The 12727-nt window shown below is 62.5% G+C and overlaps 1 protein-coding gene across 1 annotated transcript; it reads left to right on the plus strand.

Moving 5' to 3' along the window:
* The first annotated feature begins 6991 nt into the window (after window positions 1-6991).
* FOXF2 (forkhead box F2) lies at window positions 6992-12011 on the plus strand. Its single transcript, XM_060021606.1, has 2 exons — window positions 6992-8144; window positions 11126-12011. Exons 1-2 carry the CDS (start codon window positions 6992-6994, stop codon window positions 11290-11292), a joined length of 1320 nt encoding a protein of 439 aa, XP_059877589.1. The 3' UTR covers window positions 11293-12011.
* The last annotated feature ends 716 nt before the right edge of the window (window positions 12012-12727 follow it).

Consider the following 12727-nt stretch of genomic DNA (forward strand, 5'->3'; position numbering starts at 1 on the left):
GTGGAGGGAGGGACGATCAGGCCGCGTAAATCATCTAGAGGGGTTTTTGGCCTGAGTCCCTGTTTCCGAAAGGTTGCGGGATGGCTGGGACGTTGATTATACAGCGTTCCCTTTTCAAGTGCGCGCCCCTCCCCATCGCAGCCCGTCTGGTGTGCGAGGATTGTTTGAAAGGAAGGAAGCATTCTTGAAGTGGCGGGTGATGGATCGTCTAAACCCTTCTGGGGCGTTTGGGGAGGGGGTTTGAAGGCAGCTCATCAATAAAGACCCCCCTGGAGAGAGGGGGGCTGGAGAACAGCCCCCCACCACGCAGCCTGGAGCCCTAGGCCTGGACCAGAACCTCCTGGCCAAGGGGGAGGCGGGGAGGGGGTCCCGGGCAGGTGGAGACGCCTCGCCTGGACCGGCCGCCACCGAAGCCCTTCAGGTTGCACGGCGGGGGCGCTGCAGGGTGATTGGGGACGGGGGGGTGGCGGCAAAAAGGCTGGTGGGCTCCCAACACCAGGACGTCAGGGCACAGGGTGAAAAGCGGCCCCCGGGATGCTCTGCTTTGACTCCTCTGGCTCCTACGCCAGCTCCTCAGGTGCCCTGCTACATGTGCCTTCCCTCCGTAGAGATTTCTTTTCGAACCCCAACCCAAAACTGTCCGTCCACCTTTCCCAAATTGGAGGAGGGAGATGGGGGGGACGCGTAAAGATGACTCGGGTCAGGCCATTGGAGGCTGGGTGGGCTGGGAACCCCTGGGACCAAGCCTCAGCCAGGCCGCAGCCTCTTCCCTCCCGTGGAGCTGCAGCCCTCAGAGACGTCCGTCTCAGCGCCCTCTGTGCCCGCCTGGAAGAGAAGACTGCCCTGGGGTTGCTACGGGAAACCTGCAGCCGCTCCCTCCTTGGGAAGACGCGAACCTCGACAGCAAGGTGGGCCTGGGGAGGCGGCCTTGGGGCCTGTCTAGGCGCGGCCCCGGGTGCTTTCCCGGCCTCTCAGTCCCAGCCCCAGCGAGCACTCCCTCCCCCTCCCGCGGGCTTCCCGGGCGACAGAGGGTCAGGCCGCCTCCGCAAAGGACCGACCACCAGGCACGGGGGGGGGGGGGGGGGGGGGGGCGGGGGGGAATGGGGGATGGGTTGGAGGGAAGGCTCCCGAAAGGCAGCTCCTCCAAGGCGGCGTCTGGGCGCCCCGAGGTCCCGAGTCGGGCTCTGGGCGCCGAGCACGTTTTATTTATCCCTGCAGAGGATGCTGGAGGACAAAAGAAATATTTGGACGTCAGAGCTGATTTATATTTTTGGAAGAGCTACGTTTCCTTTTCTGAAGAGAAGCGAGCGCGCCCCATATCCTGAGCGCAGCGGGGAGACAGGAGGGGAGTTTTGATGCTCCAGGAAGTTCATCCACCGCGGCTCGGGCCCCGCGGGGTTCGCTGCCCCGGGGAATATTTATTTATTGGAGGGGGTAGGGCAGGAGGGGAGGAGGCGAGCCAGACGCGAGAAGAAAGCCCGACTCGTCTGGTTTGGGACCCCCAGGGCGCCTCCAGGCCCGCGGACCCGCAGCCGGCCCGTCTGGCCTCTCCGTCGTGGCGGGGAGCGTCCGAGGCGCGGCCTTGCGACCTCCGAGCGCGAGCGTTTGGTCGATGCCTCCGCAGCCCTGGGCGGGCACCCTCCTTCCTTCTGCTCCCGCCAGCCGGGCCTGCCCAGCGTGCCACCCACCTTCTTCCCGAGCTTGGGAAGCAGAAGCGGGGCACGGGGCCTCCCAAGGGGGGGCTGCAGAGCAGGGGCCCGGCAGGGTGGGCGCCGGGGAAGGGACTTCGAGCTCAGGGTGCCTTCCGGCTCACTCCTAAGACAGCCTGGCTCCACGGGTTCTGTGTCATCAGCGGGGGTTCCCTTCCAGCAACCCAAGCCGCCTCACGGTGGTCCTGCGGAGGGGTACCCCTCCCACACTTGTTCCGCTTTTTTTCCTCCCAAGACTGGGAATGGGTGGGACAGGCTTCCCTAATTTTCCTTCGCCCCTGTTAGCTGCCTGTTAGGAGTGGCCGTCCCGGCCATGGAAACCCTCCTCGCAAGCCCCGGCCTTCCCCACATAAACGCAGAAGGCTGTCCGCGAGGCCCAAGGCCGGTCCACTGCAGAGCCGAACCGGGCAGACAGGCTGGCTCCCGGGACCACCCCCAAAAACGCGGTAGGAAGCTGGGCCTTGAATCCCGGGCAGTGCAGAGGTGGGAAGAGGTGCGGCCTCCTGGGAAGGGGCTCTGGCAGGCTGGACCCCTTTTCACCTCTCCACCGCCGATCCCGCCAAGAGGGTGATCAAGTTTGCCCACCGCCAGGCGCAGGGGATCTGGGGCCCATCCGCAGACCTCTCAGGAAGGTGGCTATAAAAAGAGCCCTGCCCGGAACACAGGCGTTGGAGAGCGGAAGAATCTATCTAAATAAACATTTGGAATTGGGTGGCTGCTTTCAAACCCGGAGGTCTGGGGCCTCTGGACCGAGGAAGGCAGACGTCCACAAGGGTGTAAAATTCCCGCCGTTACCGCTGTGGCCCAGGTGCCCTCTCCAAGTCCGCCCTGGCGCCTCCTCCTGGCCTCGCGGCCGCGGACGCATTTTCTGTTATAAATAAGCATCTCTAGCTTGGCCTCTGGGGCGCTTCCCCACACAGGCTCACCCCCTAGGCCTCAGCATGCAGTGCCCACCGCTGTCTGGAAAGGCCTCTCGACACACACGTTAACTTTGTACCAAAGCACAGACTGGACAGGGTGGACGCTTTGCGTCGGAGTTCTGCTGGGCTGGGGAAGGAAGGGCGGCCGCGGGGCCAGAGGTGCCCGCCAACAGGGTGGGTCTCTCCGGTGGGTAGCTGGTTTAGTCTAAGCCATTTCGTGTAAAACCCACGCGGCAGGGGAAGCACTCTAAGAACATAAAACGTAAACCGCAATAATGAAGAGATTTCCTAGAATAAAATGCCGATTACAGGACAAAATCTGAGAAACCCAGGCTTCCTGAAGTTTACATTCCCCTGCGCTGGAGCAGGGGCGGGACCTTGGGGTTTGCAGCAGAAAGGAATCCGCGGCCCAGATGGAGACGGTCTACCCGAGGGGTCAGCTCAGGGTATTTCTGAGAAATACAGGGGCACCCCCCAGTATTTCTGGTTAACTGAGGAGCGCCTGGCCAGATCTGCAGTCATTTTAAGGAACCATACCTTTCCTTCCCATAAGAAAGAAGTCAAGACTTTTGTTGTTTTTAAGACAGTGAAAGTCAGTCAGGAAGAACTCCGAGACAGGGCAGCCTCCCGAGCAAAACTATTTCACAGACAAGCACAGGTTTTTTCCTTCTCAACCGTCTCCCACGCAGAAATTCAGGTATTCCTGCCAGGGACAGAGAGTTTGACATAATCGGTTATCATGTGTATTCCACCCAGGAGATCTGTATAAATCAGTAATTAAGACAAACGTCTGAGACTTTGTTTTGCTGCCCCATAGTGGAAGCAGCAGCGGATGGAGACCCCAGCCCTGAGCTGCAGGCCGGCTCTGTCACTTGCCCCCGTGCGAGTGTTGGCAAACCGTCTGACCTTTCTGAGCCCCAGTTTCCTTATCCCTAGAGGGGACGGTACCGAGACCACGTGGCGGTCCCATGATATGAATGTAAAGGCTTATGCCTGTGAAATCTACAAGAACAAATTTCTAGACTTGAGGGGTCTCTGCCAGGGGAACGGTTTCCACAGGCAGAAGGGGGGTCTCCGAGAAAGTGGTCTGAAGAAGGGCCCCTTCCTGCTCAGATAACTAAGGGCACCGACCTCCGGACAGTCCTGGAGTACAGGGCAGCACTAAGACCCCTGTGGAGAGGGGCTCCAGGTCTGCAGACCTGCTCTCCAAAGCCTGCTGCCTGTCCAGGACCTGCCTGGCCTTCTGGAAGGCTGCCCAAACTATAAGTGGGCATTTCTTGCAAGTTCAGAGGGTTTAGGTAAAATGGATACCACTGTCACTTGGATGGGAAGGGAGATTTTTAAAACCCTTGATCACTGAATCAGATAAACTGGTAGAAACTAAAAACGTATAGAGTTTTTGGGTTTTAACGAGTATCTGTGGACCCCCTAAAATCCCAGGCAAATTGAGAATATTTTTTTCTGGAGGAAGGCTCCATAGCTCCCATCATATTCTCAAACAGACTGGGAGCTACTGGTGTGTAAGGTTATTACCAGCCCTGCCTGGATTTTAGGGTCAGCGCTTTTTATTCTTCACTCTCTGGGTCTTAAAACCTTTTAGGGCCTGAGATCCAGGCCCTAGAATTCCCAGGTGCAGAAAATCAGAGAGGGTCCAGTGCCAGCGATATGTCCACTTGCTGGATTTTCCCCAGATCCAGTGCCCACCACCCCCATCTCCAAATGAGATGATTGCCTTCCTGGTCCCTCTGCTTCTCAGCTGGACCAGTTCCCTTCCCACTGCTTGCACGCACGCACACACACACACACACACACACACACACACACACAAGTCTGTGTCAGGGGAGCTCCTTTCAGATATTGTTCTCCTCACTCCAGTTTCTATTGCATTTCATTATTTTTCAGACATTTAAAGCATTGATTTAGTGAACACACTCTATTTATTGAATACTTCCACTTCACTTATAATTAAGTTATTCCCTGTAAAATGACAAAAGGGGTAAGAGAAAAAAATACCATGAAATTAATGGGGTCCTATCAAAAAGAAAAAAAAAAGCTCACCAGTCACTCAGAAAGGAATTCTTAGAAGTGGAAACAACTGCAAACCCCCTTCCCCAACTCAACCAAAACATCCCATCCGGAAAAGGGCGGCTTGGTTCTTTTTTCTATTGGAAATGAGCAGTAAACTGAGTTCATTTGGGCCGTGTTTTCTTAGCTGACTCGCAGCTACAATCAAGCCATTTTGGGACACATTCCCATGTAGGTACCAGGGGTGCTCTGGAGGAAGCTGTCGACGCCTGTTCAGCTAATTTAGGTTTTCTTTGTCTAATTACAGTGGAGCTTAGGGAAAAGGAGCCGGGCTCAGGGCAGTAAACTGACACTCGGTCTCTGTGTGTGGTATCCAGGCAGGGTTTGATGGAAAAAGCCTGCTTCCACTCAACTTCAGGTCACTGTCTGGGGCCAGCCCAACCCAGCCCCCAGCCTCCCCCTCGCACCCCTCGCACCCCTCCCTCTCCTGCCCCACCGGCACACCCGGCCAGAAGCAACCCCAGCACTCCTGGGCACGCAGAGCGGGTGCAGCCCCAGGGCCTGCCCCGGGCCTGTTCCACCCGGGGGCTCCGGCTGCCCCCCTCTCCAGACCTGGCGCCCTCTCCCTTTCTCCCCGCCCCCGCCCCGACTCCCCAGCCTGCCCAGCGCGCGCGCTTGCACCCCGGTCCTTTCTGAGCAGCCGCAGAGGAGCGCCCGGCCCCGCCGCCCCTGTGGTCCGCGGTCCGCAGCACCTCCCCTGGGGGCCTCCCCCATCAGCCCCGTGCGGCCCCGGAGGCTCCCAGGCCTCCTGTTCTCCTCCCACTTCCAGCCCCGTCCCTGGTCAGACGACGTTTCCTTGCACGTGTGATCCAATAACTAACTGTCCGGTCTCACCGGGAGTGATCCCTCCGAGGGCACATCCTCTCTCCCAGCCTGACTCTTACTTAGATGGAGAGGACCCAGGCACACTGGGTGGGGTGTCGTCCCACGGAAGCCAGCCTCGAGATGGCAGGCACGCTTGGGCGGGCGGCACGGGGCCTGGGGGTGTAAACCCCGTGACAGCTGCACACCCCTTCAGGACTGAGTACAAATACAGCTATCTCACTCCTGTCACTCAGCGCGGCCTTCTTTCTGCATTTCGTACAAAACATCAAATGGCAAACGGAAAGGAAGTGGAAACAAATGCAAACAGGAGTCCTATTCGACCACGTTTCCAGGGTCTCTAAAAAGGAGAGTCTTTAAGGAGCCTGGCCTCTGCCCTCTGCTAACAGCGGTGGGAGCCCGCAGGCCCGTCACAGGAGAGAGGGTTGGCACGTTACCTTTGGGCGTCGCGGGCACCCCGGCGTGTGGCGGAGGCGGCAATGTCTAAATGAGCTGACAGACGGTGTCAGTGCGGGCGCAGGGGCAGCGGCTAAGGAGGTCTGGCGGCGGCACCCGCGGCAGCACCACTCGGCCGGCCCAGGACCGGCCGGGAGGAGGAGGGGGAGGAGAAGGAGGGGGGAGGAGGGGGGAGGAGGGGAAGGGGGAGGGGAGAGGAGGGGAGGAGAGGAGGAGGGGAAAGGGGGGAGGAAAAGGGGTGGGTCCGCTCCGCCAGGGGCGGCTGGCTTTGGGATGGGGGGCAGGGGTGCTGTCCGGGACTAAGAGAAGGACGATTTCCTAAAGTCTAGGGGGCCGAGTTTTGCGGGGCGTGGTGGGCGTCTTCCCGGCACAATGTGAGTCGGCCTGCGATCCCGCGGTTTGAAAGGGGGTGGGTGGGGGAGACGGAGAGCATCCGAGAGAGGAATTAAAAGGACGAGGGGGACCCCGGAGAGCGAGGAGAGAGATAAGCGAGGGAGCGGGCGGCCGGCCGGGGGGGAGGAGTGAGCGCCGGCCCAGCGCGCCCTCCCCGGGGCGGCGGCGGCGGAGGGGGCAGGGCGGGGGGGGGAGGAGGGCGGCGGGGGAGGGCGCGGGAGGGAGGAAGTCCGAGAGACAGAGCGAGCCGCGCTCCTGAGGGGAGACGTCGGGCTCGTCCCCGGGGTCCCGGCCGCGGTCCCCGCTCGCTCGCGCAGCCGCCCGGCGCCCGGCCGCTCCGGCTCCGCGGCCCGGAGGCCGCCGCGCAGGCCGGGCCCGAGGCCCGGGGAGGGATGCGCGGGGCGTCGCCTCCGGCCCGCGGCCGCCGCCAGAAGCCCCGGCGGAGCTGAGGGAGGCGACGGCGGAGCGCTGGCTCGGAGCGGCCGCGGCTGCAGCCCGGGCGGCGGGCTAGGGCGCCCACCGGGCCTCTGGGTCGACCGCGCTCCCGCGCCTTCGCGCCCGGCCCCGGGCGCGCCCCCGCCGCCGGGCCCCGCTCCCGGGCCCCCGATGACCTCCGAGGGCGGGCCGCCGCCGGCCCCGCTCCGCCGCGCCCGCAGCCCGGGCCCCGGCGCGCTCCAGGCCGCCCTGATGAGCCCGCCGCCCGCCGCCGCCGCGGCCGCCGCCGCCCTGGAGGCCGCCTCGTCTTCGTCGTCGTCCGCCTCCTCCTCCGGCGCGGCCGGCGCGGCCCCGAACGCCTGCAAGAGCGCGGGCGGCGGCGGGGGCGCGGGCGGCAGCGGCGCGGGCGCCAAGAAGGCGAGCTCGGGGCTGCGGCGGCCCGAGAAGCCGCCCTACTCGTACATCGCGCTCATCGTCATGGCCATCCAGAGCTCGCCCGCCAAGCGCCTGACGCTCAGCGAGATCTACCAGTTCCTGCAGGCGCGCTTCCCCTTCTTCCGCGGCGCCTACCAGGGCTGGAAGAACTCCGTGCGCCACAACCTCTCGCTCAATGAGTGCTTCATCAAGCTGCCCAAGGGCCTCGGGCGGCCGGGCAAGGGCCACTACTGGACCATCGACCCGGCCAGCGAGTTCATGTTCGAGGAGGGCTCGTTCCGCCGCCGGCCGCGCGGCTTCAGGCGGAAGTGCCAGGCGCTCAAGCCCATGTACCACCGCGTGGTGAGCGGCCTGGGCTTCGGGGCCTCGCTGCTGCCGCAGGGCTTCGACTTCCAGGCGCCCCCATCGGCGCCGCTCGGCTGCCACGGGCAGGGCGGCTACGGCGGCCTCGACATGATGCCCGCGGGCTACGACGCGGGCGCCGGCGCCCCGGGCCACGCGCACCCGCATCACCACCACCACCACCACGTCCCGCACATGTCGCCCAACCCGGGCTCCACCTACATGGCCAGCTGCCCGGTGCCCGCCGGGCCGGGGGGCGTCGGCGCGGCCGGGGGCGGCGGCGGCGGCGGCGGGGACTACGGCCCGGACAGCAGCAGCAGCCCCGTGCCCTCGTCCCCGGCCGTGGCGAGCGCCATCGAGTGCCACTCGCCCTACACCAGCCCCGCGGCGCACTGGAGCTCGCCCGGCGCCTCGCCTTACCTCAAGCAGCCGCCCGCCCTGACGCCGGGCGGCACCCCCGCGGCCCCGGCCGGCCTGCACACCAGCATGTCCACCTACTCGCTGGAGCAGAGCTACCTGCACCAGAACGCCCGCGAGGACCTCCCAGGTAACACGGGGGCCTGGCCCGCCGGCGCGTCGCCTCTAGGCCTCCCCGCTCTGGGTGGCCGAGGCCCAGGGGAAGCTGGTACCCTATGGGGGGTGGGGTCGGGGTCACTGGGCCTTCCCGACAGGCTTGGCCCCTGCCGGGCCTCCAGAATTTTCACCCCGAGGAGGATGGAGTGAAGTGCCTGCGTCCTCGGGCTCTCCGAGTGTCCTCACGGACTGCGGGGCTCCAATCTCAGGCCTGACTTAGCTTAGGGGGAAGCCTGTGGCCTTAGGGGGCCTTGGCCAAGGCACTGTGGCTGCTTTCTTGTGTCGTTTTTTCAAATTGGTTTTGCTGTGCTTTCACCCAAAAGTACATGTCCAGAAGGGAGATGCTCGGTACCTGCCGTGTGCGTGGGGAGGGGCTCCGCTGGGCGAGGGTTGAGAGGAGGGGAAAGGAGGGAGGGACGCCAGGAAAGCAGAGGGGTTCCAGGACCCTGCACAAAAGGGAAGTGTTGCCAGGCAGGAGAGGCGCCAAGCGGTGGAGGAGTCTCCTGCCTCCCCCCACGGTGGACCCAAGTTGATGACACATGGGTCCGGCCTAGGCCAGCAGGACCTGGGGCCCGCAGCGAGGCTCCCCTGAGAAACGCCTGCCCGTTGGGCGCCCCTTGTCGTGTTGATGGTGTAAATTCTGTTGGTTGCGGATTATGAAAATTTATTGACTCGCCCAAGGCGGTGAAAGGTGGGAGGGGACAGATGGGGGTGGAGGAGGGAATTTGAATATTTAGCCAGGTTTATGGGGACAGTGGAGATAAACCCTTACATTAACCCCTCGTAGGCAGGCTGGTCTGCCCGGCAAGCGGGGGCTCTAGCTGACACTCACCCGCCCCGATTAGAAGAGGGTTCGCAGGACGACGACACCTACGTTACATGTTCGTGCATCGGTGTGGGGCAGAGCGTCAGGGAGAAAGGAAGTCCAGAAATGGGCGAAAGATGTTGGTTCCCTGGACGGTGAAATTTCCCAAATAGGCCTTTTAAATGCGGGTCTCAGAGGTTAACTAAACAAAGACAGTCTGGGCAGGACCACACCGGAGAGGATTTTAGCCTGACTTAACCCACTGAGAACGGAGTCTTGTTCAGTTTTATGGGAATTTCAACAAGTAACCAACACAGACGACCCTCCCCTCTTATTGTTTTTTAATCCCCCTGGGACGGGCTGTCAATCACCTCTGAGCCCTGGCGGCGCGCTCTGCGCTCTCCCGCCCATCCGCTCCCCTCCCGGCTCCCCGCTCCGCGGTCTCGCCGCCCTGCTCAGCCGCAACCGGGACTCCGAGGCGGGTCCGTGAAACTTCCGCGGCTGCCGTGAAACACTTCCCTCAACGTTCAGAATCGCGCAGAAAGAGCCTTCTGACCGTTCTGTGAGGCCGCCCTCGCCCCACGCCACACACCGGGCGCACGCACGGGTCCCAGAAGCGCGGGGACGCGGGAGCACGACTCTGTCTAGAGGAGAAGCGACACTGCCTCGCCGGCCCCCCGGGAGCTCGCGCGCCCAACGGACCGAGTCTGGGAGCCCCGAGGAGGCCATGGCCCGGCCGGGACGCTCTGCTTCTCCCCAGCCCCCAGCCGCGCTCTGGCTCCCGCCCCCTCGAACGCTCTTCCCCACGGGGCTAGCTGGCGTCTCCCTGGCCGGGCCGCGGCCGACCGAGAGCCCAGGGCCCCTCGAGGAGCGGGGAGGCCGAGGAGGTGCCCCGAGCGCGCGCTCCCAGCACGACGCACGCGCGGCCCAGGCCCGCGTGCTCGGGGAGGCCCCTCGGCCTCTCTGCCTCCTGAGAACCTTTCAAGAAGGAGCTGGGCTCTTAGGTCCTTCGGTCCCATCAAAGCGCCGGGCCCGCCGGCTAGAGATGCGGGAAGCGCCACCGCGAGGTGCTTTAACGCGGGGGTAAGCGCACCTGCGCGGCAGCGACGGCTCACGTCGGGGCGCGCGTTTGGCCACAGTCGGTGTTGCCGGGCGCTGATCGCGGGGCCGCCTGGTGGCCCAGCGAGCGCTGGATGCGGCCGGGCGAGGCGCCGCGGGCCGCCGGGTAAGGTCTTCGCGGGCGCAGAACAACCCGGCCCTGAACCCGCGTGGGCGGGCGGTCCCCGCCGCGCACGCGAAACTAGAAAGGCCTCGGGGAAAAGGGCCCAGCCCAACCCAGCCCCGAGAGAGGCCCGGACCGGGAGAAGCGCGGGGCCCAGCGAGCCGGAAGCCCAGCCAACTGCGCCCCCGGGCCGGAGGCGCCGAGAAAGCAAAAGCAAAAGTCGGCTCCCGGAGGCCTGGCTCAGGCCCGGGGAGAGGCTGCGGCCCGGCCCGGCTCTCCCAAAGGCTCCCCCCGCGGCAAAGGGGCCGCAGCCGGGCCCTCACCCAAGGGCAGGCCCTGCTCCGGGGGTCCCGCGTCCCTCGAGGCGCGACCCGCAGAGATGCGCGCGTTTGTTCTCGGCCCTTCTCTGGCCGCGGGATTGTTTCCTGTCACCCCCCTGGTGTGCAGAGCCTGCTCCTCGGAGCCGGCTAGTCGGTTGGGAAATAAGGCAGGGGGGCTCGAAACCAGAAGCGAGGGAGACCGTGGTGTTTCGGGGGCAGGGGCTGGGCCTCGGCAGCACCGGCTGGAGCCCTGCGGGCAGGGACCCGGCGCGGGGCCTGGGGCCAGGGGCTGTTAGAGCCCCGCCCAGCCTCTGGGAGTAACAGACACCCGGGCACAGAGAGCCTGGCCTCGCGGGGACTGTGCTCTGCGGCCCCGTGTAAACCAAAGGAGACCCCAAACCGGGATTCCAGAGTCGTCCTGTGGCCTTCAGTTTGAAACTCTGAGAAGCTTCTGGGGCTGGGTTTCCTCTCCCAGTTTTACCGCAATAGACAAAAAGACAGGCCAACCCCCTTGGAGGCAAAAGTTGAATTAAGTTTTCCAACATTATGTGCCCTGTCCTCAGCGGAAGATACGTTTCTGAAAAGTTTTCTTTCCTCCCTCCTTGCAGTGGGGCTGCCCCGATACCAGCACCACTCCACGCCCGTGTGCGACAGGAAGGACTTCGTCCTCAGCTTCAACAGCGTCTCCTCCTTCCACCCCTCGGCCAGTGGCCCCTACTACCATCACCACCACCACCAGAGCGTCTGCCAGGACATTAAGCCCTGTGTCATGTGAGCGGAGGGAGGGGCCGGGCCAGGCCCTGTCGCCCCTGGGGCGAGGCTGAGGTGGACTCCCAGAGCAGCGTGGCTGCGCGCAGCACATCGCTCACTTAGCCAGAGTCCCCAGGCCAGGCAGGCATCCTGCACTGATGTTTGTCTGCCGTTGGCAGAAGGACAGCCCCAAGGTAATGCCCCGAATTCGTGCAGGCTCCCAGAGAAGGGAGAACTGCGCTCCTCGGCCGAGATGGGGAGGACTCACCATGCGGAAAACACAAGCATGGAACTCTGGGGGTTCCCTTGCCTTCAGTAATCAGGGTCTGAAACACGCAGAGGGGCTGTGTGTGTGTGTTTCTTTGTCTATGGAAAATGTGTGTGCTTTTCTGAAAGGCAGTGCCGAGCACAAGATTCCAAGAAAGCCTCACCTTGTTGCCTGGCTCAGTGGGAGAGCTGTGTTTTACCAAACGCTACCTTTGGATACAGGTGCCAAAGAACATTATCAAGGAAGTATTTAGCAACAATGTGTCTAGTTTAAGAAAGTGGTCTTCAGTATTGTGACAATACAACGTTTTTTACAAGGTTGTTTTCTACCATCATAGTTTAAAGATATTTTTATGACCTTCGTGTATACTCACACTTTGCTTGTATTTTAAAAGGAGAATATATTTGCACTTACGTATACTTTTACAGTTTGCCAAACTATTTTGATGTAAAATTTTTTCAATAAAATGTATATAACAAATAGTTGCTGGGGTGTCTCTTTCCCCCACGGGCATCCGATCGCCACGTCTCCTCAGCAGCGGGCAGTGCAACTCTACACTGGGCGGGCTTTTTTTCCTAAGTCATGTAATTGACGTGGTGTGGGGTCTGCGCCTTGAGCAGCACAGGCGGGGTTCTGATCGTGGGTCTTCTCAGGAGAGAAAGAGAAGAAGAAACATTTTCTATTATTTCTTTCCTTCACCCTCGCTCTTTCTGGCTAAACAAAAAACAGAAGGTGAAAGGAGCTTAAAAGAAAACCCGGCAAGATAAAGACTTGAGGAAAGCAAGTGTCGTGTCCCCTTTGTTGCCTTTCTGTGCACACGGCGAGTTCTGCCCTTTGCTCTTTCCTTTCGCCACCAGCACAGGGTGCAGTGACGGGGCAGAACATCACCCGGGGCTGCCCTCGGCCCGGCCGGGCTCCGAGCAAGGGGTAAGGTGCCCAGTGCAAGGGCCCCGGCTCCTTGGGTGGCCGTCAGATCCCCTCGTCCAGAGGGGGAAGCCCGTGGAGGGTGTGGGCAGTCCCCGAGCATCAGGGACAGAAGCAGGACAAGATGTCTGCTGCCCTCCGGTTCAGGCACAGCGGCCGCGGCCCCCACTTGTCTCCCTGTTAGTCACTCTGCTGCCTCCTCTCGCTCGCAAGGGAGTGATGCTTTTCCTCGGGCTTCCCTCCTCCGAGCCCTTTCCTTTCTCGCTGG

This window comes from Delphinus delphis, chromosome 10 (genome assembly GCF_949987515.2).
Source record: "Delphinus delphis chromosome 10, mDelDel1.2, whole genome shotgun sequence".
NCBI lineage: Eukaryota > Metazoa > Chordata > Mammalia > Artiodactyla > Delphinidae > Delphinus > Delphinus delphis.